The sequence below is a fragment of the Amblyomma americanum genome, chromosome 11, assembly GCF_052857255.1.
Source record: "Amblyomma americanum isolate KBUSLIRL-KWMA chromosome 11, ASM5285725v1, whole genome shotgun sequence".
In the NCBI taxonomy this organism is placed as follows: domain Eukaryota; kingdom Metazoa; phylum Arthropoda; class Arachnida; order Ixodida; family Ixodidae; genus Amblyomma; species Amblyomma americanum.
Window position 1 is genome coordinate 20,913,480 of NC_135507.1, and position 26,457 is coordinate 20,939,936.

The following is a 26,457-nucleotide window of genomic DNA, read 5'->3' on the forward strand; positions in this document are numbered from 1 at the left end:
GTGGTCGAAATTATTCCGGAGCCCTCCACCACGGCACCTCTTTCTTCCTTTCTTCTTTCACTCCCTCCTTTATTACTTCCCTTACGGCGCGGTTCAGGTGTCTAACGATATATGAGACAGATACTGCGCCAGCTCCTTCCCCAAAAAACCATTATTATTCCTGGTCATTATTCGTGAAACGGCGTGCTTTAATATCTGTCATACCAACATTTATTAGAGCCCCTTTAAAGATCCCCAGGTGGTCGAAATTATTCCTGAGCTCTGCACTGCGGCAATTCTTTCTTCACTTCATCCCTTGTCTTACGGCGCGGTTCGGGTGTCCACCGAGATACGCGAGACATTTACAGCGCCATTTCCATTCCTCAAAAACCGATTTTCACTTTTCAGATCGAACCCGCCGCAGTGGCTCAGTGGTCAGGGCGCTCGGCTACTGATCCGGAGTTCCCGGGTTCGAACCCGACCGCGGCGGCAGCGCTTCGATGGAGGCGAAACGCTAAGGCGCCCGTGTGCTGTGCGATGTCAGTGCACGTTAAAGATCCCCAGGTGGTCGAAATTATTCCGGAGCCCTCCACCACGGCACCTCTTTCTTCCTTTCTTCTTTCACTCCCTCCTTTATTACTTCCCTTACGGCGCGGTTCAGGTGTCTAACGATATATGAGACAGATACTGCGCCAGCTCCTTCCCCAAAAAACCATTATTATTCCTGGTCATTATTCGTGAAACGGCGTGCTTTAATATCTGTCATACCAACATTTATTAGAGCCCCTTTAAAGATCCCCAGGTGGTCGAAATTATTCCTGAGCTCTGCACTGCGGAAATTCTTTCTTCACTTCCTCCCTTGTCTTACGGCGCGGTTCGGGTGTCCACCGAGATACGCGAGACATTTACAGCGCCATTTCCATTCCTCAAAAACCGATTTTCAATTTTCACATCGAACCCGCCGCAGTGGCTCAGTGGTCAGGGCGCTCGGCTACTGATCCGGAGTTCCCGGGTTCAAACCCGACCGCGGCGGCAGCGCTTCGATGGACGCGAAACGCTAAGGCGCCCGTGTGCTGTGCGATGTCAGTGCACGTTAAAGATCCTCAGGTGGTCGAAATTATTCCGGAGCCCTCCACTACGGCACCTCTCTCTTCCTTTCTTCTATCACTCCCTCCTTTATTCATTCCCTTACGGCGCGGTTCAGGTGTCCAATGACATGAGACAGATACTGCGCCATTTCCTTTTCCACCAACACCAGTTATAAACCAATTATATTATTATATTTCAGATCGAGGGCTCCCGCCATGCCCTGGCAGTTTTTGCGGTGCACTGGTGGGGGGTAGATGGGGGGCGGGGGGGGGGGCGGTCTCGAGATAACCGGGTATTTCGGTTACTACCGCGCTTTTGCTCATCGAAGACGTATATGGTACTTCTGGCTGCGGTATTCTTTCATGCAAGTGAAGAAAGGATCCGAAAACCACGGATTTTACAGCGCAGCTGTTAAACGGCCGTTAAACTTCGCTGTTGTCGGCGTAACCGGCAGAGCGAGCGCGTGAGGGTAGTTATCAAGGAGGGAGGATGGTATGTCGAGAGCGGAGGAATGTGGCCTATCCTCCGTCTTCGGTGGCTGCTACGAAACGCGTCGCTTGTTGAACGAGAGTGTGTGGAAAATTAAAAGGGTGCTCTGTAGTACATACATACATGTCCCTCTGAAATTCTTTTCTTCTGTCTATCGCAAAATCAAAATTCCCCAAAAGCTGGGCTAAAGGTTAGCATTTCCGAGTATCCTAATCGTCCAGTGAGGTTTCTTTTTGTTGTTGCTGCCATAATGTGCCTCACGGCGTCGTTCCCCCCCCCCCCCCCATTTTTAGGCGCATTCCGTCCTTGCAGGCAGCAGTCAAGGAATCAGTCAATAGATCTATCAGTCTATCAAATTTGTTGGAACGCAGAGCCTGTACGTGGGCACCCTGCGCATGCAGTGTGAGACCTTTGGAACCCCGCTGGATCGTTGGTGGCGAGTCCCGCCGCTGACGTTTGCGAGACGCGCGTAAGAGGATTTCGCGGCTCCAAAAGGATACGGTGCGACGGGTCGATCCTATTTCTCGCCGCGATGCGCTTTCGCGGCCCTAATTCTGTTTCCTAGTCTCGTTTTGTTGTCTCCGGTTGCATTTGCACCCACCGTATCGCCAGAAGCGTGCAGTGGGCTGCATGCGCGATCGGAGGCAGGGGAACCGAATGTGCCGTGCTATTCGAACGCCTACGAGGATGTGCTTTCCTGCTTGTCTGGCGATACCGCGACAGTCGTAGGCGCGTACTCTCGTGAACAATCTGATCGACAGAGGAGAAAATTTTTGCAGAAAATTGCGAATTTTCCTGTTTTTCCTCCTCGAAATTGGATATTGGGATTGGGTATTGTTTACCATAAAGACAACTAGTTAGAAATGCAAAAAAAACTTCGCTTGTCGCACGCAGTTATAGAGTGACAATTAAATGAATGCTCAGACTGTTCCCTCTCCTATTGCTCGCGACTGTGCTGTTCTTCGCCACTGCGGCTGGAGTATGTGTTATTTGCAAAGGAAGCTTCGTTGAGGCGATCTGCCCGTAAGTTGTATAGGCTGACGCCAGCCGTCTGTAACTCTGTACGGATTTGTGGAAAGAGGAGTGTGTTCTGTACCGGATCAAAGTGTCCGCTGGAATCCGCGTCGGCGTTCTCATCGCTTGGGCGGAGATCCGCAGGTTTTCTCGTTCTTGCCTATCTCAAGAAAAAAAAGCTGCAGGGACGATACAGAATGAAGAGGGTAAACAGGTCGCTGACTTGGAGCAAAATTTTGTTGCTCGGGAGGCGGAACTGCGCGCTTGTATATAGAGGGACAGGAAATCGCATATAGGAAGCACCGATGACACTTGACAAGGCATGCTGACTTATGTAATCACTTACAAGTAGAGTTGCGTAATGTTGCTGTCGGGGAATTGGGATGCAATCGGTAGAGTAGATCGGAGGGATGGAAATGAATCGGTTCGAAGGATTGAAACCTTTGTCTGTCGGTAATAACAATAATAACAATAATGATTTTCTTTCGAAAAATCATTTCGTACTTGTGCGGTCCCGCCGTCTTCAGGTAGACAGCGTCATCTCTTGGAGAGCACCGTCAGTTTTCGTTCCACTGCGCACAACAATCGTGCTTGAGGTGTTTTCGTGCTGCAGCGGTCGGTGATGGCGTCGAGTTGAAGATCGATATATGCAAGCGTGCGTGTTCGACGCTATGGCGGAGGATTAAGCGACCCACTAACGTAACCTAACCGCGAGTTTGGGTAGTTGGGCAGCGCCGGTCCGAAACTACAAATCCGCGGCGGCCCGAGCGAATTTTGTCCCGCTATCGATCGGTCACGGGTTTACTTATTTCGGACGCAGCTTTGTCGAGAGCTCTTCGCAGAAGTGCGCTTTCTTTCCAAAAGGGATACGGTGCAAATTCTGTGCGACACTTTTTTTCCTTTTTATTGCATTGCTCCACTACCTTTGTTGTGGCCACTTTCGGGATAAGAACTAGGTAAGGTGGTGTGTTATTGATTGATTCTTCATTGATTTTTACTTGCGAAAGCGACTATGGGCATGGATTCGAACCCGCGACCTCTGGCTCAGCAGCCGAACTTCTGCCCTAGCCAATGAAGAACCATTGTGGCGGGTTCTGCTCATCAGCAGTGCTGTCGTTACGACTAGCTGGGGAACATCGGGTCAGGTTTCGTTTCTTTTATTCTTTTTAAAATATCGCGCACTTTTCTGCTTGGCGCACTCAGAGGAAAAACAGACAAAGGAATGAGTCATTCAACCCTATTGTGTAACGATCCCCTTCTGGTCGCTGCTACCTCGTGTTGCGCCAGCTAGCCGGCAACCAGCGGGAGCACTGTGTGTGGCAGGCTCTGTTGTCAAAGGCGGTGCACCGGTCTATAGAAGGTGGGCTGCGTGAGTCCATCGCCTCTTATCAGCAGTGGTGCTGTCCAGTTGGGTCCGGTTTCATGAGGGCCATGTTGGCTTCGCGAGCGGGTGCTGTCCTGGTTACGGTGCGGTGCGGAGCGGTACAGTGCTCAACGGTACGGTACGGTATGGTGTGTGGTGTGCTGTACGGGGTTTATGTCCAAAAGCAACCCATGGGCTATGATGGACGCCGTACTTAAGGGCTCCGAGAGTATGCAACTGTTTTCTCGTTGCAGACAGTTTACGATATGTACAGCCTTCGCGGTCGCTTAATTTTTCTTGGCCCTGGCTATATACAGCGATTTCATTCCAGTGAGTTGGAAGTGTTGAGTATCTTTCTGTACCGAAACAACGGCGGTCTCATTACTGGCGCGTGGTAGGTCAAACGAAACCCCCGCAAAAGCGGGACCGGACTCGCGGTAACGAACCCATAATCTGAGCCGCTGACCACGAGGAAGGCCGAGAGCGGCCAGCTGGGCACGCTTTGTGTACGGCAGCGACAACGGCAACCACGAACGAGACAGCTGCGCAAATTTTGCTGTGACTGCTCTGGCACGAACGTGGATTTGTCCGAATTCGCTGGGCTCTCGAGTAAAGGCAGCTTATTCAGAAGCAGGACGTTACGTACGTACGCCTGCGTAGGTAACATCTGACAGCACGTACCGTTGCCACATACAAGTTACAGCATAACGTGTTACAGGTTACAGCATACAAGTTACAGCATAACGTGTTACAAGTTACAGCATGCAAATTACAAGTTACAGCATGCAAATTACAACATAACGTGTTACAAGTTACAGCATACAAATTACAGCGTAACGTTACCACATACAAGTTACAAGATAACGTGTTACAAGTTACAGCATACAAGTTACAGCATAACGTGTTACAAGTTACAGCATACAAATTACAGCGTAACGTTACCACATACAAGTTACAAGATAACGTGTTACAAGTTACAGCATAACGTGTTACAAGTTACAGCATACAAATTACAGCATAACGTGTTACAAGTTACAGCATGCAAATTACAGCATAACGTTACCACATACAAATTACAGCAGAACGTGTTACAAGTTACAGCATACAAATTACAGCATAAAGTGTTACAAGTTACAGCATACAAATTACAGCATAACGTTACCGCATACAAGTTACAGCATAACGTGTTACAAGTTACAGCATAACGTGTTACAAGTTAGCATAACGTTACCACATACAAGTTACAGCATAGCGCGATCCGCTACCGTGACCCACTTCCGCGCATGCGCAGATCGGCCTGTAGAGTGTCGAGACGAATCAGCGCGTGTGAACTGGCGATGCACGTTAGCGGATTGTCTTACGAGTATAAGCTGCCTCTCTCTTGTATTGTCGTCAAGTAAAACTCTTGCTTGGGCTTCATGCTTGAAGATGTAATGAAAACGGTGCAAGGACAAAGGTACGACAGGACGAGACCAGCGTTTTTGTTGTCATGCACCGATGCCGCCTTACTGCAATTGCCTCCAACTGCACATACTGGAAGCCCCCAAACGCTCAACTGACGCTGCCATCGCTTCACGTCAGAGCATGCTCCTGTAACTTTTTTCTTCTCTCCAATAAAAAGGGAAGATATAAAAAGAACAGCTTTTACTTTTTTTAAATATAAGCATTAGATTTTACTGGCATTAAGCCGTGACCTAGGCGTGTCCATTTGGTTCCTGGCTGCTTACAGACGCGTGCGTGTGTGTGTCCGTCCTACGCTAGTCGGCGGTGAAAAAAAAAATTTCGCTCTCATTTGAGCTGGCGGCGCGTCGCATCTGATTGGTGAGAGCGCGCGCCCTCTACGGAGGGGCATTTTCAGTAGTCGGGATTGGTTTCGGGCAAAAAATAGGGAAAACGGGAATGGCGAACGGCGTAGCCCGTTCAACGCGGAAGGACCTGTAGTTTCAGACGGGGGAAAATGAAAATACTCAAAAAATGAACTCTCCGGCAAGTTCTCAGAGCAACGGAGGGAGTGGGAAAACGCACCCTTCCCCGCTCCCTCGAGAAGCGTGCAGCGTTACGGAAGGCACGCGGCGTGATGAGGCGACCAGTCTAACCTGCGCGCGAGAAAGTAGTGCCGAGTTGCGAGATCGCTCAGTTACGTGCACTGTACCATGACTGTACCTGCTGCTTGCCGAAATCAGTGTGCGGAGCTAACGCTGCAGCTTTATTAAGCAACAGACTTCGGCTGCTTCCGTTTCTTGAAAGCAGACGACGCAGTACGCCTGGATGGATATACGTGGGCCGTAGCTGTTATCTTTCCCGAATGGACGGCTGCATTACTAGGTTTTCGAAATGCTTCACCGTTTTTGGTGAAATGCTTGCGCACTCTGTCACTAATGCAATGTAGCGTTGCAGAGCGGCGGGCGCGCCATTTTACTTAGCCTGGTTTACGTAAACCGGGGTCGCGAATTCAGAACAGGTTGATCGCAAAAAAGGTGATTCGTTTGATCGTCTCCTGTCTGGCCACTAACCACGGTGACAGGCGGCTAACCCATCACGAATAAGTTTTTCGGGAGAGAACTTTAGTAAAAAAAAACAAATAACAGCAAACAGAGCGCCCCGATTGGCGGAGCTCGATCCGTTTCAATCTTTCCCCAGCGCTGCATTTTTCTAGCTAGACGAGAGAATCCAGACGTCGAGCAGGCGAAACTCTGGCGACGCTTTTTTTCTCTCATTTTTTTTTGTCCGTAGCGCGGACGGGCGGCATCGATTTTTTGGTCCCTCTTCCCCTCTTCGTCGCCCCCCCCCCCTCTCCTTTGTCACCTAAGCGGCGACGGCAGCGCCACCCCGACAACAGCCCAAGGGTCGCCTGGCGCAGCCGGGGTCATGCTTGAGGCTCACCTTTTCCCCTTTTAATTTTTTTTCTCTCAGTTCCTCCCCTTTTCTGTTTTCTGCTAGCAACAAGCTGAATCGCTGATGCAGGCAAGCAGAAACCATGTGGAGGGGGAATAGGGAAAAAGAGGATGGTGTTGTGGTGGAAAGGGTTCTGCAGCAGCTCCAGGCCACATTTCCCCAAAGCTGGTGTCTGGCTTTCCCCTATGAAGTACTGCATGTGCATTTCCATCTCGAATGTGGCCTAAGAACTTCGTTTTATCTGGTCATTTCTTTGCTGGTGCATGTTATGATTGTAGCTTGAGCTAGTAGCCGTAATAAAGCAACAATAAAGATATGATTTTGTACTACATTTCTGAGGAAGCCCTCGTCAAATAGTTGCACAACTTTCATGGTGTAATTTTCGTTATTTATTTTTGGTTGTTTTGACAAGGACGCTTTGTTTGCATCAGATGCATAGTACAAGGTGCTGGCGGTGAGCAGAAAAGCTTCCACCAGGACAGCTTGATGAGGCTGCAAATCCGCCACTGGAAGTGCAGCAACGAGGCATTTCGCATAAACAAGCCGCATATAGGGAAAACAGCAGCCGTGTGAGATCACATCAGTGACTGTGGAAACGTCTGTAGCACATTGTACATTACGGCATTGGTGAATCGTATTATTTACATTAGTTATATCATGATTTGTGTGATGACTTGCACATCTATATAGCAGGACTCAGAATGGTAAGAAATGGAGCACAAGTAATATTACGCAAGACTGAGGGAAGGTTAAACAGTGAGAATATGATAGATTAAAAAAAATATACCTGAAGACATAAGTTACTTGCTGGGCTGTTTTTAAAGTTAAGAATATTTCGGGCTATAAATCTTCTCCTTTTAGCCTATTTAGCAATCTTGGCACGTTCTTTTCATTGTTCTCTTTATGTTGTGCATTATGTTTTTACTTTCCAGTGTTAATATCATTATGCGGCTAAGATCGATTAGGATATTGTTTTGTAGGTTCGTGACTTCCTTAAGAAAGTACCGCCAACATTTGTTTCCTGTTCAGGAAAATTGCTTAGTAATTGTACATCTTCATAATTGGCATCACATTATATTTTACAAGTTGTTCATGTGCGTAGATATGAATATGTGCACTTTCTATCACACGAAGAAGCCTTTTTTTTCTGTATGCGAAGTGTTGTATATTTTCCGTAGCTGTAAATGCCCAGCCTCTCTGTCAGTAGTTTACTGTTGAGGAAATCAGGCCGTAATAAATTAGAGGCATAAGCTTTCGCAGCCGAATATGGCGATGCCAATATATTAAGCCAATTACTTGGGAACGTTTTCTTGCCTCAAAGATTGTAAGTTGAACCCATGCAGCAGTTTTTGAAAATTATACCCCTAATGTTTTAAAACTTATGACAAAAATTCATTCGGAGTTGAATGTAAGGTTATAGTTCTGTTTATTGTTATATTCCTCTGAGTTACCCGGAATAAAATCTATTTAGTTTTGAACACATTGATGGTTAGCGAGTTCTTTATTTCGCCTATTTTAAAAGCACATGCAATGTGAATGTTGTGGAGTCAATTATTTGGTACATATCGCTATTAGATACCCGTATTAGCATAAATTGTAAATTATGTGAAAGGGGCAACGTTTATGATATCATCTGTATACATATTAAATAGATATTGTCTTCTGGAGATGACAGCAGTGGTGATGGATGTTGCAGCACCTTTGAGAAATTAAGTTGTTTTCGTGTCTGTACTTAGAAAATAGAACTTTATCACAAATCTCATTACTCAGATTTAATTTTCAGTTTTATTTCTACATCTGAATAAATGTGAGCTACAAAACCATCACGACCCGCGACAAGTAATACCTCTGCTACAAGGGTGTTTCGATTGCCTTCCATCCGAGTGTCATTCGACTCTACTGCTGCCTTGGGCTGCTGCACGAATTTTCAAACAGCATTTGGCTGAGATACATTCCATTTAACGGAGCTGCGTGAAGACATTCGAGATTTTGGGATGCGTTCGAAACTCGGAACACAGACCGCACTAACCAACAGCTGTTGCCATCACTTTGTCCTGCTCACAGCAACGTTGATTTGCTTCGGTTCTGTGGATGTTGATTTTCATGTGTGTTGTTCGCCTTTTTTCTGCCGTTTTTTTTTAGCAAATATTTTGTGTCCACTCTGAGTGCTTGAAGGTCATAGCACACCACTGAGCATTTACCGCATAAGCGCGAAATTTCCCCAGGAATGCACCGATGAGGACGACTGCACTCCAGTCTCCAGTACTCTGTTTACATCACTGTGTACAAACTGCTATAGTCGGATACAACTTAAGACCGTTGCGGCTTTTCCCCGTCAAAGGACCCCCTTCCAACCAATGGCGTCGGCCGATCCTCGGGACCCTGCTAGTGTGACAAAGCAGGATGTGGTCGGGGATAGACCCCTCTCTCCAGTATGCCGCCGCTCCCTGCACTGTCACGCCATCAGTATAGAGGCAAAACTTCTAGCCTCTATACCAGCAGGGTCGTGAGAATTGGCCGACGCCATTGGTCGGAAGGGGTTCCTTGACGGGGAAAAGCCGCTCCGTTCTTGAGTTGTATCCGATTTAGTGCTCGTTTGCATGGCATAGCACGCAAGCTGCACATTAGTTACCTTAAAGGAGCCCCGAAACACATTTTCAGTGTATTGTTTTGCCTGTTGGTTGCATAGAATGAGTAATAGTGATGCCATTAGCATCGGTCGTACCGCGTATACTGCGGTTTTTAATATTTTCATTAGCTCGCAAAAGCAAATTCGTGGCGCTGACGGTGTCACCATACACTGGCGGTTTTTAGCAGCGGATATGACATCACTTAGTGGGAGCTTGATGATTGGACAAAGAGTAAATATACTGCAAATTGTGTTAATAACTAGAGATACGTTTTGTCAAGTTTTTGTGTTTTATATTACATTAACAAAACCAACTTGTTTGCATTAGATAAAAGCGCTGTAAATCAAGTAAAACAAAAATACACCACCAGAGGCTCTGGCTACTTTTTGCATCGAAGGACTTTGCGCCCCTCTGTAAACATCCTACGACCTAGCACTCAACACTTATGGCTACTCTCTATGTATCTGAGAGTGGCTTTGCGGAATCGATCCGATCGAGCCATTGCACTCTATAAGCGTTCGTTTCGGTCACAAGGAAGGATGTGTTCGTTTCACATTTAGCATACGGTGCGCATCGTCAGCTTGTGGAGGATCACCGGGCGGCGGCGCCAGATGGCGCCACGCTGCCGTCAGCGGCGCGCTCGTTACTCGCCGAGACCAACCAGCGCTCTAGGAGCGACTGGCGATGGTAGGCGGTAAGCAGTAGCTGTACGCGTAACAAAACACGTTGTGGGGCTAGTTGGTGAAGCATAGTTTCTCTTTATAGCGCTGCAAAAAAAAAACAACACAAGGACTCGGGAAGAAGTACACAGGACGGGCGCTGTACGCGCTATGCTAAATGTGTCTGATATCTTGCGCAGGCCGTCACACCGTCGCAGTATCTCGCGCTCGAGTTCGGATCCATAAGCCAGGGAACGTCACTGATCAGTTTTTCCTTCTGCGCCGTCGACGTGACGGTGAAGCATCGCTGGGTCAGCTGTGCGTTCACATGGTTGTTGTAATCATGCAAACGGCGCTGCCAGCTTTGGCATGAACGAGTTACAGAGAACAGGCAACCATGGAGTGCAAACTTCCGCCACGTGCTCAGATAGGCTGTTTTGATTGGTCGCATTAAGTGTCGTCATGGGGAGAGTGAAATGGGAATGGGTAGCTGCGCGAAAATCGAGTTGAGGGCAGCATTCTGTTTGCTTGTATTTTGAAATTTCTTCATTGAATAACTCCCGTTCCTATTCATCGATTCTCGTAATTCTTTTTGAGTCAGCATCTGTGGGACATAAAGAACCCATTTGAAGTGCAACAGGCATCAGTACAAGCGGTGTTTCGCTGCCCCTTTAAGCTAGGGCAATGTACCGGTTGTGCCCTTGCTTGTTTCCGCAGTGCGACAACTCTGTAGGAATTTGATCGAAAACATCTTCGACAGAAGTCCGTCTGGTTGGGTTGTTAAGGTAGTTGTTTTTAGCCAACGTTTGGGGAGCAACTCGGTCCCTTCTTCAGGGGTGACTTAAGTGTGCCAACAGCAGCAGCTCTCCCTTTGTTAGCACATGGCGCAGTCCACTAGCGTACGCGGAGGGGAGCGTTCTGGAGTCCTGTTCATCGCCTCCTTTGTTAGCCAGATGTGCCATGACTCCACATGCCGCCTCTTGAACAGGTTTGGTTCCACGGCCAAGACGCTCACCTCCTCGAAGGCTATCCGGTAGTGGGCGCACTCGCAGTGGTCGGGGTGGGGGTTGGATTCTGAATTCATTAGCCGGATGTCATTTTTGTGTTGCCTTATTCTTTGGTGGAGGTTTTTGTTTCGCCGATGTATGAAGCCGGGCACTTTGAGCATATGATTTTGTAGACGACACCCGGTTGTTTTTCTCCGCGGACGCGGTCTTTCGGTCCTGCTGAGAAGCGCCTTATTGTTGAAAGAGGTTTGTGAGCCACGTGGATTCCATGTTTTCCGAGGATGCTTGCAAGGGGAACATCGCACTCATAACGCTGGAATGCGTGAGGAACCAGCGAGGCACTCGCACGCATTCTCGGAATGTTCGAAGCTCTGCGGGAAAGCTGCTTCTCGTGTGGCAGGAGCCTCACGAGAAGGCCGTTTAGAAGCACCCCTGAGAAGCATCCCTGAGGGGGCTTCACAAACCCCCCCTCTGTCGGATAACATAGCAGACTGGGCTCAAGATGGGGAACCTCCAGCCCCATCCTCTTCCCAGTGGGGGCTTCACAATACCCCCTCAATCGGATAACAAAGGAGACTGTGCTCAAGATGGGAGCGGCTGTCCCCCTCCGGCTCATGTGTTGGGCATGAGCAGACACGGTTTGGAACAAGATACGTCAGCGTGATCACGTGATCGCCGCTCCGCGAATGGTGTTACGAGCGGCGCGGGGAAAACGTTGTTCTCGCCACTCTGAAGGGCCTAATTCAGTTGCGTTTTATTTTACCGATTCATTCTTTGCCATGAGTGGAACGTAGGACTCCAATGAGTAGTGTATACCATGCTTGTTATATGGGATGATTATGGTGCATGAAACACGTCAGATACATTTCATCTCTTGAAGTTCTGTTGGTTTCATAGACCAGGCTAACAATAGTAATTGGTATGAGTCTCAATTGCGCTTTTTTTTGCATATGTTCGCGAGGTGCTTAGTGTAGATGCTTGTTGACTAATTCGGCACAAATTCGTAGTCATCGTTCTGAATATAAAATAAGATAAAATAAATTGACGACGGCTAATTTGCACTACGGCGAGGTATGCGCCCGCCGCGCGGCACAGGCGAACACAAAAGTTTATGGGACATGGATATCGTAAAAAAAGGCCTGGTTGTTTGGCACTCGATCTAAGCATGCACATACTGGAGCGTGTTCTTTGCACTTCCCTGCGCGACCTACACAGTGCATCCTTCAATGCCTGGCCGCGCCTCTAGCAGGCGAGAAAATACAGCTTTTTCGTGATTTCGATGCTCAGAAAACTTTTGTGGGCGTCAGTGCGTGATATTGGGAGCAAAGCTTATTGGGTGCGAGTTCGCGGATTAAAAAAAAAGTAGCTCTGCCTCTGAGCCCAGTCGCTGGTAATATTACGGGTGGAAGTACACGCCCCGTCATACATTCGTACATTTCGGGCGATATGCTTGCGTGGCAATGCCGATATAATCCCCCCTCCTCCTCCTCGCATTCCGTTAACTTCTGATTTCGACAGTACGTACGTGTTTCAGCTGATCACAAACGTCAACGAAACTAAAGCGCGGCGAGAAGTCGCACAAACGACAAAAGTGCGGTTAGACGCCCGCATGTAGAAAGTTGCTCTAGCGCTATCAAAATTCTAAATGCACGCCGCAGGAGTTGTAACGTGTACTTAATTTGAAAATGTAGCTTTAAATGCACGGCACTACGACTGACGTTGAACGTGACAGAAGTTGTCGACTCGACGGTCCGGACTGCTACAATCCACTTCTCGGTCGTGCAGCCTATCTGAAAACTTGCACATTTTGTTGCCAAGCTTCCCGCCCAGCTGTGATAACTCTGGACGCAGCATAACCGGCAGTTGTGTATTTTGCTTCCTGGAATTAGGTCATTTTTTCTTGTACTCGCCATCGTCGCACTGCCGTGAAAGCATCTGAAAGCGTGCTGCAGCACGCGATGCTTCCGCTCCTGCCGACCCACTGTTTCGTGAAAGCTGCGATAGGTGGCGCAGGGCTCGTGACCAAACTTGACTGTACGGAGCCCATGGGGAACTTGCGCTGAAATTTGCAGTGCCGATTACAGCGCCATAACTCACTGCCTAGCGAGAAGAGCAAGCAGTTTTGGGTAGTACTCAGTACTTTTCCGCGCCACCTTCAGGCGCTTATTGGCGGGAATTAGCGGCGGCCCGCGAAGATGCGCACGCTAGCTCTGGCCACCACCGCTCTTGCCAATATTTCGGCTGCCGCATTTTGCTGAGTGTGAGCTGGCGGGCTGCTTTGACAAGCTGCACTGCGTTCGCTGCCATGACAAAGCGATCGACGGGGCTAGCAAGACGGCCCATGCCATTCAGGAATTGGACAAAGGGCCGCACCTGCATTCAATCCCAGTCATGGGTCAGGATGAAAAACCAGTTTGACCAGCGTTGCCAAACACTTCAAATAATCTGGCAACAGTGGTACACCCAGCGCGTCGTCTGCTGTTGTGTTCCGTCGAATCCGCTTGACGTCATCGGATCGCAGGCCAGTTTTTAGTGGCGCATGAACACCGTAGTGTGAATCGGCCCCAACGTAGTCCTGGAGTGGTCGTCTGTTTGGAGGACAACTTTCAGAGCGGTAATTCGCGATGGATTCTGCCAGCATGGCGACCGGCATAGGATCGGCATAGAAAATAGGCCGCGGGCAAGCTTACGGTGAGTGGTGTGTGTGCAGACCTCTAAGAATTGATGAGAAGTGCCGCTTTTGTTTCATATTCCCTGACGAAGCTCACCTTCTGCGACTTTGGGAAAACGCATCTTGTTTTCCTTAGGCCTGACGTTTTCCTTGGGATTAAACACGTTAAGCCTAACGTTTTCGTAGCATTGTCCTTTGACGGTGTCTCATAGTACACGCCGCGCGTCTATGACGGCGGTTCTTCTGTGATGACGTATTTTAGCAAGAAAAAAAAATGCAGTTAAGCCCAACCGAGAAGGCGCAGCGGACGAGCAGAAGCGAATGAAAGCCATGATCCATCTGCGGCGGGAAACCGGCCTTTCCGCGCGCGCCGAGGATGCACGTGTAGCGGTATCGCGCGCCACTACGCGCTGGCACGCGCCACGGTTGTTGCCGCGCTTATCGCGGGCTTATCGCGTCACGAGACAAGCGAGTGGCGATTACGCGCTCTGTACTTCCTCGCGCAGCCGTATTGCGCCGGTGGTGTTTGTCCGGGCCGCGGCCGAGCGAACGATAAGCCATCGACGGAGATGGCATCCGCGCTTGCTAAACTTGCAGTCCGTTCCGGCGTCGTCGCACCGGTCAGCGTCTGACCGCGTCCGCTCCGGGCCCTGACACTGGCGCTATCCTCACGTTCTCGTTCTTTTGCCGGCGCTGGTTCTCGCAGTGGTAACCGTTCAAACGTGAGCGGGTGGTTTTGCAGCGGAGCTAGCCCCGATTTCCCTGACAGCTTGGTTCAACTTAACTGTCTCGTTGACTGCCCGTCCATGATTCCTTGCGTACGTGTGCTGAAGGTAGAGTTCATGGCGCGAAACTTCCGTGACATTCCGTGTTGGCGTCTTGGTTGTCGCTTGCTTTTCCCTAGTTCTAGTCTCCACTTCACTTTTTGTTTACCTTATCATTTACTGCTATCAGTAGGCAGAAAAAAATATAGAAAAAAGCGGCATCCTTAGAGTTGTAGTGGATGTTTCGTGCTGTAAATGCTATGGGTGGATAATACAGTTGGAATTGCCAACACAATGTTTAGTTTTGTTCTGGTCATGCAGTTCAAGCTTCCATTCATTCGCCACTTGCATTGCTTTATGTTATATGCATTGATCATTTTCACAATGATTTAAGCACCCGAGTAAAAAAAGTGAGCCCTGCAAAAGAACAAAAGGCCTTCATAATTTTGTCCTAGTTACATACAAGGAGTGCTTGCTGAGCTACTGTGACATTAGATTCTTGGCCAATCAGCTGCTTGCACTGTGAATAGCTGCAGTCATCTCAGTGAAAATAAGTGGAAAGAAGATGAAACATCAAACTTGAATAGAGGTGATTTGAACCCAGAAAACAGTATGACCAAACAGAAATTGCACTAAGCCTTTCCTATGCTGTGAAATTCACATCCGTGGTAACTAATATACACCCGAGATGAAACTTCACATGGCTGCCACTGCTTTGTGTTTGCTGTTTACCTACTGGCTGTACCTGCTTTGTAAATGTGCCCTATTGCATTGGCAACAAAAAAAATTCCTGGGGTTGCTTCATACTTGCAGAAACAAGAAAACTTGGGTGTTTTTGTGCTAGTACACTGGGTCGTTGTTGGTGCATATGACTTACTTTTTGCCTATTGTGATACAGTACAGTGGGTGACAACCACGTGTACAAGTGAAATGAACTTAATTGATTCTGGAGTGGCGGCGGTGCTCACTGACTGTGTTTTTTAGAGGTGTGCCCCGCATGTAATGTTGCAAAGAAGCAGTTTTTCCGAGGTTTGATTTTTGGTATCACAGTGGGGATTTCCCGGATATCTTCGGTTTTCAGACAAGCCCGAACAAAAGTTCAGTTTACGTTGCACCATCGCAGGTGCCTTGTGGGTGGGCTGCACATATTTATGTGCACTCTAATCAAAAGTTTGGTTATACTGTCCACGTCACTCAGCCCAGACAGGGAGAGAGCATTACAGGCTCATTCACAGAGTATCCTGCAGCAGACAGGTATTGACTTTTGTGCCAAGAACTTTGTGCATCTTGTTGCTAAATGGTTTTGGTACGTTCAGATCAGCATTTGTGATTTGTGAGGGTTTAACGTCCCAAAGCAACTCAGGCTATGAGGGACGCCGTAATGAAGGGCTCCGGAAATTTCGACCACCTGGGGTTCTTTAACATGCACTGACAACGCACAGTACACGGGCCTCTAAAATTTCGCCTCCATCGAAATTCGACTGCCGCGGCCGGGATTGAACCCCACGTCTTTTGGGACAGCAGCCGAGCGCCATAACCACTGAGCCACCACGGCGGCTCGTTCAGATCAACACTTCGGATGCAGGGACAGTGAGGAATCGAACTGCAGGCATGCTAGGAGTGGCTGGAGATCTGTTTTGTACTTGACGCTGCCAGCAGTGGCTGATGCCCTTTTTCCATTCTTGTTGTGATGCAGGAATTGGAAGACGCACTTCTGAATCCCGAGAGCCTGGTTGTTCCTGACGTTTGCGCCCGGCTGTTGAGGTTCATCACTCGGCAGTCCACTGTTCTGTGAGTTGGCTCTCGGCAGCTATGCCACACAGGACATGCTTGGTTGCCCAGCTAATGCAGACGCACTTTTTTGTGCATCTTCTTCAAAGGCTGAGCAGATTTGCATCCCTATAGGGCATGGTTCCAGCATTACTTTTAAGTTAGAAGAAAACCCCAGTTCGAAAAGAGTCCATAGCAGTATTGTCGCTTTTAAACTAGGTTGCAACCTTATTTAGTTTCTTTTTCTTTCAATTGTGGCTTGGGTACAGTTCTGAGTGAACATGCTGATTGTAGTAGGCACTAATTGCCTTTGTGTAGTATAGATGACAGTGCTTGAAGAGAAAGCTCCCTTCGTTTGTTGCAGCAACGTGTGAGACATTGCTATTATGAGGAGTAAAATTTCTTTCTATAGCATGTAAAAACAGTAGTTAAGTCCTGGGTTCTGATTAGTTTGTATTGACCATTTTTCTGCTTTAACTGCACGAATGCAGCAATTTCTGCCCAAAGCAACCATGTTTTACACTTGATGAAAATTTATTCTAAGCATTTCTACTGTTCTGGCAATGAAGTGATTAAGGAGCAAGAGCTTTTGATAATTGAAGGTTACAAAAAAACAATAAATTAACTCTTTCTCCTTTGTAACCTTGTCATAGTCAGCACATGAAGGTAACATTTGTGCATGCCTTGTTTGCACCCCCCCCCCCCCCCCCCCCACCCTCCCAAGAAAAAGTAAGTGTTCATTTCAGAAGGCGTTATATCATCATCATTCAAATATTTTTACTTTGGGAACAAAAGGAGGCTTCATTTATGACAATGTCAGAAGCATGGTAGTAATCTGTCTTGTGCCTGGCCTGCCATTAAGTTTACAAACTAAAAAAGAATGAATGATAAATTTGTTGTGCAATTAACGTGGCATTGTAAACAAACAAAGAGCTGCTTTTGTTATTGTCAACAATTGCTGTTTTACAGTTAAGGCTACACAATTTTTATTTCTACGTGAAATTGGAATAGTGTGTCGTTTTTTTTTGTAGATGTCCTTTTCATGCTCACAGAGGTTATTCATCATATGCCCTCTTAATGTTAACTAACCTTTAGTCAAGCCTGTAAAAACATTTTTTGCACAATCAATTGAGCGCCTGGGCATTTCTTTTTGTTAATGCTCCTGCATAATGACTCCCATCACATTTCTTTTCTTTTTTTGGGTAGCATGGAAATTTTTTTTGTTACACAGAGAGAAAGATTGAATGAACAAATTTGTATCTCGTGCCAAAGTGTATAAGCCACTGATGTCAAGTATGACTACATGAAACCAGGCACCCTGATGGGGTTGACAAGGGTGATGACTCTACTGCGGGGTTCTCAGCCCCTGTCTTGAGGCTACTTGTGCTTTGCACTTTGTTATTCATATACCACCCCAAGACACTAACAGTGTACATATCTTTGTAACACTCTTTGGGTGTTATTTCTCAGAAACAGATTACAAAGCATAGCCAGTGAAGATGCTCATCTTAAAATCGCTTATGGTTCAAAAAGTCACTTAGTAAGTTGGCACAATTACATGGCACTTATGCAGTTTTTTTTCTTACGGAAGCCCTACCTTGGTTGGGATTTGTATTTTTGAAAGGTAATCTGTTACCTCAACTAATTTGATATTGAGATCTATGTTCCCTTCCAGAATCTGGAGGGGAAATGAAGCTTTGAACTCGGCAGTGCTGTGTCACTGGTGAACAGATGTCAGCCTAAACTATTTTTGTTTCATTGAATTATGCGTAAAATCTTGCTTCTTGATTTGCTGTCCTGCTTCTCTGCAATTTTTGTTTCGTATGCATTGCACCCTTGACACTCTGCGCAGTATTGTTTGAAATGGTGAGCAGTTATGGAGAAATCAGTTTTGTCAATGCTGTCCTTGATGTTTTTTTTCTCCTGTTTGCTGTTCTTGATTAATGTTTTCAGGGCATGAACTTTGTATGCTTGATTGCACGGTACTTTACCATGTAGCTTGAGCAGTATACTAACTGGTGGTGGTACACAACTCTTTGCTGCTTTTATACTCTGCTGCTGTTGGCTGCTAGACTTCACTGCTGTGTTATTATTTATGACTCCAGTGTGTAGATCTCACACTGAGCCGAAAAAGTGGGAATAGTAGTGCAGATTGTTGGGCTATTTGGTAAACGATCATTTCAAGGAAAACTTTGCACAAAACAGACAGGACATAGGAGAGAAAAAATGCAGGTGAGTGCTAGTTTACAACCGTATTTGAAGCAAATTGGAATCCAACCGAGCACTAAGAAGCGCAGTTGGGGAGTTATCAGTACATAACATGTAAAAAAGAGCAAGGTGCATATCAATGTCAATACCGTATCAGCAGCGAGAAGAAACCACAGAAAGAGGCTATCAGACATCGTAGCTGAGTATAGAAACTAAAAAAGCAAACAAAGACAAAATCAAATGACCTTTTTTGTGTGTTCTTTTCTTTTTGCCGCTTACATAGTATCGATAGTGATATAGGCCTTGCTTCTTTTCACACGTGTTGACACTGCATCTGCGCTTCTTTCTTAGTTCCTCGGGTGGATCCTGTTTTTCTCCAGTGCAGCTGTAAATTTACACTCGTCTTGTGTTTTTTCTCTTTTATGTCATGTCAGTTTTGCACAAAGTTTTCGTTGCCATTTCTAGAGGTTGCAGTATACTACGTTGAGATTCAGTCTATATCTGTCAGCAGGACTAGATTAAACTCCAGAAATGAGTATTAAGTATATGCTAGCGTATGCATGAAGGAAAATTTGTGAACTAGCCCGTGGAAGTCAGGCCTGTCCTCTGCGACTACTTTTCTTGGCGATGCGGCCAAAGCTAAAGAGCAGAGCCACGTTGTCTCCTCCTATGCTGCTGAATATAGTTTGCAGTTGCAGTTAATATTAATAGTTTTGTGTTTAAACAGTGTAATGGTAATAATTATTATTTCAAGCATATCTCTGATATAACTGCACATTTTCAACATTAGAGAGTCTGGCCAGGAATAGTTTGGTTGATTACAACGAATTGTTCAGGCATGTACGGTTGTAAGAAGCCTTCACAGATGGTACCAGCTACACCAGCAGCAATGAACTGAAGTAATTGAGCAGGTTGCCAGGCAGTCGTCCTGCACCCAAACTCTTGGCAGAGGGACACTGTTACAGACGCTCCACCTTTGTAGCTTTCTCTGCCAAAAATAGTTGTCACGGAGTGTAGTTACAACATTGCGGTGTTAAGTTGGGGCAGATGTGAACTTTTCAGGTAATAACACCACAGGGACAGGATAACAAAAACAGCCTAGCTCTTGAAGAAACCACTGTTAGGCAGTGCCTTTTCACTTGCAGCCTGTGCGGCTTTGGTTTTTACTAGTTTCTAACAGTTTTAAGTTTTGCATTACACCCCCGGCTCTGTCTGCTTGTGTTTTCCCCCCTTCAGTTCTGGTCCTCATTTCTGATTTCTCCCTAACTTACAGGTGTGTTCCCTAGCGGCCTTCCCCTTTTCCCCACTAGTCCTCCCTGCTGTGCCTGCTTGTTCCCCGCAACATGGCTTGCTCACTAACGCCCTGGGGCAAAGGTTGACGACCGAACGAACGCTGGCATATGCACACCAGAACCAAAAGTACTTGCCCACTTTTCTTCAGCACCTTTTTCTGTTCAGAGGCAGAGAAGTTCACAGTAGAATAAATCAGGAAGAAGTATAATCAAAACAATAGAGACCATAATTATGCATAATCAGAATAAAAAATGTTAATAAGTATAATAAAAATATAATAAATAGATGGAGGGCTGAAAGCGGGGCAGCATTTGATGACATTCACCTTCATGAACTGTCTAGGTTATTGTGCACTGCACGCAACTGTTTCTGTGGGGTTGACCACTATCCTTTAATAATGATCTCTTTGATGATGATGGGTCTCCGATGATAATATGAATCTTCTTGCATGCAGTTCTGGCTTCAAATTTGTTGAAACCAGTTGTCACTTTGTTAGAGCCCACACTCACTAACATAACTTGAAATGGACTTAAACCGGAGCTTTGTTTCACTGGTGGTATGATAGATGGTGGTAAAGTGCCACTCCTATAGCAGGAAATGGAAGTGCGGTGGGGGAGCATTTATATAATGTTTCATTTGCATTTCATGCTATCGAAACGAAAGGCAGGGAAGCTGTCTGCGGAGGGGGAGTGTGTGTGTGAAGAGAAGAGGGGTGGAAACGGCACGACACTTGCGACAGCCACCTGCCTGCTTGCACGAGCTGCAGCAGCAGCTCCCCATCGTGTGTGGGGCATTCTGTGATTGAGCCCCCGTGTGTGCAGCTGTTTTTTTGCCCAGCGCACAGCTGAATGCCCTTGCCATTTGTGCATTCACAGAGGGCCCCAGGCTTCCCTTTTTTTACCCGCTTTTACGCGTGGTTACCCGCAGTTGTTTGGAGCAGGCAGCGGCTCGCGTGCGTGCGTGGGTGCCCCGCTGTTTCCTTCGGTGCGAAATGCCCCGTCACTTGCGTCTGATGCCAGTTTTGGCATAGAATTTTTCTGCCACCTCCCTTATTGTGTCCATAAGGGTGTCTCTTGGGGAAAAAAGACAAAAAGAAAATGTGGTAGGATTTAGAACCAAATCAAAACTTTCCTTGAAGTGCCGACTCAGACCTGATCCAAGGAAACACGGCACAAGCTATGAGCTGAACTGGCCTGAAAATGGTATTCACTACGAGTGTCAAATGAAATGCAGACAGTATGATGTGATGCGAAAACAAACTAAAAATATTAGCGGCCGAAGAAGAAATGCAGGTTAGGCCATTAACACTTCCACGAAACAGTCTTCGCGTCATTGAAGTGAAAATCAAGTGCCTTACTATTCAGTTTTCCTCTACTAAAATCTTCTCGTTTCGATATTCCCATTTCAGTTGTCTTTTTTGCATTTCATTTCACACTGACATGCCTTTCATAGTCGGGAATATCAGGTTTTATTGAGGCTAACAACTGTTGCTTTATGTCAGGAATGCTGTTTCAAAAACGTTTTTGTTAAGCACACTTGGACACGGTGACAGATAGGCTATGGTATGTTTGAAAGGAAAAGAACTTTTGCAGTATGTACCCAGTTTTCCGGCATTTTTATTGAGCTTTCAAAGTGTCACCAGTAGTGATTAATATTAATGCTGCTGGCCCTCTAAAAAATATAAAATTTTCTAGTGTCTAGACAGCATTCATCTTTTCACATTTTTCTGTGTCATTTACCGGAAAGTTAAAGCTGTGTTTTTTGCGCACACACACACACACAAAAAAACACATCGAAAGCCTGCTGATTGGCGTCACATGTGTCATGTTTCATCATACCATAGTCTGAAACTGACCGTTTAATCTTGCAGCATGTTTTGAATCCCCACTTGCATTAATGGTGGCAGTCACACGTGCTTACAGGTGGAGGCAGATGGAGAATAACGGCTCTAGGTTTGCTTACAATATTGTGTCTGGGTTGAAGAAATGTATCTTTTATTTATTTTTCAAATTTAAATTGTGGGTTTATCATAACAGTTGCACACTACATGTTGCTGCACGATATTATGAATTATAGGGACGTCAAGGACAAGTTGGTGCTGGCCTGCATTAATGGATTACTGTGCTGTAGTGACAAAGTGGCTATTTTTTTTAACTGAAAACTGAGCTTTTACAAACCTGTAAGAGTAAAAGAAAATGACATGCAGGTATCAGCACCATCAGCTGATTTAAGAAGCAAACTTGTGTGCAGAGACCATTTTTTGTACACAGCTCCCAAATGCATGGCTGCACTGACATTCGCTTCCAAACAGTGGTTATGGATTCCTTTTGTAGTGGCGGAAAAACTTTCTGATCCAGTTTTCTCAGTAATAAATGTGTCTTTTGCTGCTAGACAAACATTAGCTTTGCAAAAAGTCACAGAATTGATATTTAATAAAAATAAAATTTTGATGGAGTCGTCCTTGGGGACCCTTTAGGTCACCTAGCTACATTCTAGTGAGCAGTGGAATGTTGGAGATGCTGCAAAAACTTAATGCTTGGCTGCGGTGCATGCTTTCTTGTTTCATGGGTGACGAGAGTTTTTTGTTTTGCTTGTGCTCTTTTTCTCAGTGGTGGTGGGTAGCCCTTCGTTGGAATAGCTATTAAAACTTGCCGAGGACTTTGGCAAATGATGCGTCTCGTCAAAGTTGGATGTTTAGAGAGTCTTGATTTTGATTTACATAGTAACGGTTCAGTTATATGTTGAGCTGTTTTCCGCAATTCTTTTTGTCGTGCTGAAATATATCATGTCAGGTCATCATCATCATCAGCCTGACTACGATGCCTCTTGTTACGGGTAGTGGTAGGGGCAGGGCTACTGCATGTGCACAGCTGGCCTCCGGTAAATCGGTATATGTCTATGCTATGGTAAAACCCTGCAATGAATCTGAAAGTACGGGCATTGATGAGTGTACGTTTACCTAAACTACCAGCCTAATCTGGTCCAAGCTGGGAGCATGTGAATGCGGAATAATGAAGGAGAAACACCAGCCTAGGGAGACACTGTTGTCAGTGCCTCAGAGTAATGCGCACTGTTTGAAATGAGTCACTTTTGGCCTCGTAATCTCTGCTCATGAAATGCCCATAGATTCTTGTGAAATGCTCATAGTCTCAGAATGCAAAAACAGCCAGGATAGCACAAAGCAGTTTAAATTGGTTACTAAAGGGGCTGTCTCGTGCCCTCTGAAAACTATGCCCGTGTAGCTTGACATTGTGAATTAAAAACACTTGTTACTGGCATGGTAAGTTTTGCACTGTATCGTTGGGTGGCCTTGTTAATGTGTTTGGGTGTTTACTAGTTTGGTTAAAGAGAAGAGCTAAGTGGCTATTTGGTATGGCAGTTTTTTGTAAGCTTACTACTTTGCCTCAGTGCATCTTGGGGAAGTGTCAGCCACATCACTTACACCTTTGAAGGTGTTAATGCGCTGCAGCACAATTTCTATGTTTTATCAATCAGTGATGCAGGTTCGTTTTCCTGACTGGTTTTGACTGCCTCACACTCACTTTGCTTACTTCCTCAGCTGTGGAAGTAATTGTATTGCTGGATAAGGCCTAGTCTATTAGAACAGACAGAACACTTGAGATTTTCTGCTTATAGGTGAAAGAAGGAAATTAATGTAGTGGGTTGCTGTGCAGCATTGCATGTGCGTTTTAAGTGACGAGCGTTTCTGCCCGATTCACCTGAAACATACACCGCGGGGCATGTGTTGAGCATTGATACATGGGCTTACAGTCTTCAGTTAAATGAAAAGCTGGGCTAGTTGGATTGGATTCGTGTGTTCTCGTGCTTTGCACTACTTCCATCGTAAAGCGGCCAACACAGCTGCTCGAGTTCTCCTCCTCCGAGCATCTGGCACGCAGCCTCTCTCTGACACAGTTAACAACCCCTCGCCCTTACTAAGCTGTGGAGAAATTACAGAGTGCTATAAGGTCATAAGAACGAAATATCCTCTTCCTCACAAAACCCTTAGCAAATTTGAAGAGCACATAATCAGGCGACTACAAACTAATACTCTGCTTAATCCCTACTTGATGAGTATATGGTATCCAGGCACCTACGATTCGTCCTGCCCCTTCTGTGGAACACAGAGTTTGGGAATGTCAAGAAAACCTGACAGCAATCCTGATCTGTCCTGGGAGGCAACCCTTCATAGCCGCAGTCCCCTCGTCCAGAAATCGCTGGTTGAGAGGGGCCAGATTATGATGGTGACCGATAGGTTCTCCTACGGAACCCACCCAGTATTTAAGCGCTTAATAAATGTTATTCCTCCTTCTTACATCGTAAAATACAATCTTCCGTTATCAAACTTGTACCGAACTGTAAAGCATGAGAACAGTTTTACATCTTGTCTCGGGTGACAATCAAACCTTCTGTCATGTCTTAAAATGTAAGGGAGAGGTTTCTCAAAAGAGCATTTCATTATGCTGTGTTCATTTTTGTGTTTTAGGATCTCCAATTTTGAAGACACTCTGACTGAACTTCTGAAAGAAAAGGAAGTCTCGTTTTCTAAAGGACCCTGGAGGGACCTGTCTCCAGGTGACAAGGTACATTGGATTCTTCCAGCTTGGCGAGTCATAGTATTCAATCGGTTGATGATGTTGCCGTGGGCATCTCATGAAGTCTTTACCTGTACTGGTTAAATTGGGTGCCGTGCACAGTAAAAAAGATAAGTGCATGTCGAAGGTTTGATGTTTTTTATTCATGGGTGCGCAGTTTTCCCCATGTTCACGCATGGTGAGGTAAAAGTGTGAACTTTGGTGCTCATAATTTGGCCTGAAAATTGGCCTGAAAGTGACACATACATGGTGAAGGTCTTTGGATAGCTGGTCGTAGTTTAAATTCCATCTTACCACAGGGTCCCTACAACCTTCTGTTCATTTGAACTCAAGTAGAGTGAGGCCGCGTGGGCCATGTTTGAGGCTTTTGTGCAAATTCTCGTCTGCATATATTGCATTTTGCCTAATAGGCTCATGACTCGGCCCTTGCGTCTCGTCATGTTGATCTTCAACTTCCTTGCTTCTATTTTACAGTGCTTTTGCACATCATTATTTGCTTTCCTGAATTTTCATTCCAGTGCACACATGCTGTGTGTTTTCGATAGTTTGTTATTGACCTCGCAGCACCATTTTTTTCCCTTTGGATTAAAGAAATGCAGTGTTGCATATACTGCATTTTTGTAAAATTTGGGGGACACCTAATTTCATTACGTGTGTGATGCAATGGCATAGCACCACTTGCTACAACTTCTGGTCTGGCGATGCCGCTTCCGGTCGATGTGAGCCGTGACTGGTCATATGACTCATACACACGTACATAGTTGCCGCACACAGCATCACAGCACCCCCATACACCAAAACGCCGCTACATTTTGCCTAGGCTGTGGCGTGAGATCATGGCATCATCACAGAATGGTCCAACGAGGTTCTTGTGATATCGAAGAATAAAATAAAAACATGGAATGGCATAAATATGAACTTGTATGCCATGGCATAGTGGGCTAGAGGAAGAGCGACAGATTTATATTCTCTTATTGTCGGTGTCATTCACATTAGTTAGCTGCTTTTTAAGTGAAGATTGAAATTAGCCTAATAGAGGGGGACGCAGAAATGTTCATGAAGTGCTATAACATGCATAGCAATAGAGCAATAAAAAGTGCTCATTCATGTGCGTTGGTCTTGGAGAAATGCAACACAATGCTAGTCACTGAAGAGAGAAATTGTTTATAGTGTTGTCTTTAACTGAACAAATTTTTAGTGCTAATGCCTGCTGTAAAGAGAAAATTCTGAAAGCATGGGGTTAGTGGGCAGTTTGGATTCCTGTTAATACACCATCATTACTAGAGTGTAGCAGCTGAGGCATGTATTTTTGAATGACACACTCACGTACACACTGTAGCATAAGTTGATCACAGCCGCTAAATGCAGATAGAGAGTCCCAGTTCTTGAGTTCTTGGGCGAAGCAGTAGACTAAAATAAATATTGTTGGATATTTGTTGGGGCCATTGTGTTATGGTTTCGATATTTTAAAAAGTACACCGGACAGTTTAAAATCGAGCACGCTGCTCAGTCCTCTGCTACAGCTTCAATACAGTGTTCAATCACAGCTTGTCCTCTCCCTCGCTGGGCATTGTGCCATTTTGCAGGTGGTGTCTGGTGGTTTGTGCGCCTGTTCTTGGCCGCATGTGCTTGAGTCTTCTTGCTTGTCCTCCTCCTCAGCTCCTGACCGTCAAGTGGCTTCTGGACTATGCCTACGAGTCTCAAGAGGAAGAGCTGTCCGAGTTCCTGGACGACCACTACGACGCTGAGGATTTGGTGAGAGCAGGTTTTCTCTTTGGCTTTGTTGTAATTAGGCCGTGCAGCTGTAATTAGCAGACCATCACACTGCTTCGTTAGTAGAGAGCAGCAGTCTGTATAATAGTGCTACTATCACTCATTTATTTGGACAAGGTGCCTTACACCAGAAGTGCCCTAAAATTGTTTCAGTGCTTTAACGTCAACAGTATTGTTATGTCAACATCTCTGCATCTAGGATAGAATTTCCCAGGGAAAGTTGGAGGTGCAATATTTAGAATGCTCAAAGCAGAATTG

At 46.1% G+C, this 26,457-nt stretch overlaps 1 protein-coding gene across 4 annotated transcripts in view; it reads left to right on the forward strand.

Moving 5' to 3' along the window:
• The window catches only part of LOC144110563 (uncharacterized), a 146,265-nt gene that overhangs the window by 80,923 nt on the left and 38,885 nt on the right, over positions 1-26,457 (forward strand). The window contains exons 1-4 of one of the 4 annotated variants that reach the window (XM_077643574.1): positions 14,485-14,629; positions 16,257-16,351; positions 24,318-24,414; positions 26,086-26,181. In XM_077643574.1, coding sequence (XP_077499700.1) covers positions 14,603-14,629; positions 16,257-16,351; positions 24,318-24,414; positions 26,086-26,181 — 315 coding nt within the window. In that variant the 5' untranslated portion in view covers positions 14,485-14,602. Of the gene's footprint in view, positions 1-14,484; positions 14,630-16,256; positions 16,352-19,820; positions 19,958-24,317; positions 24,415-26,012; positions 26,182-26,457 lie in introns of those variants that run through there. The other 3 variants (XM_077643572.1, XM_077643573.1, XM_077643576.1) reach the window with 3 other exon arrangements.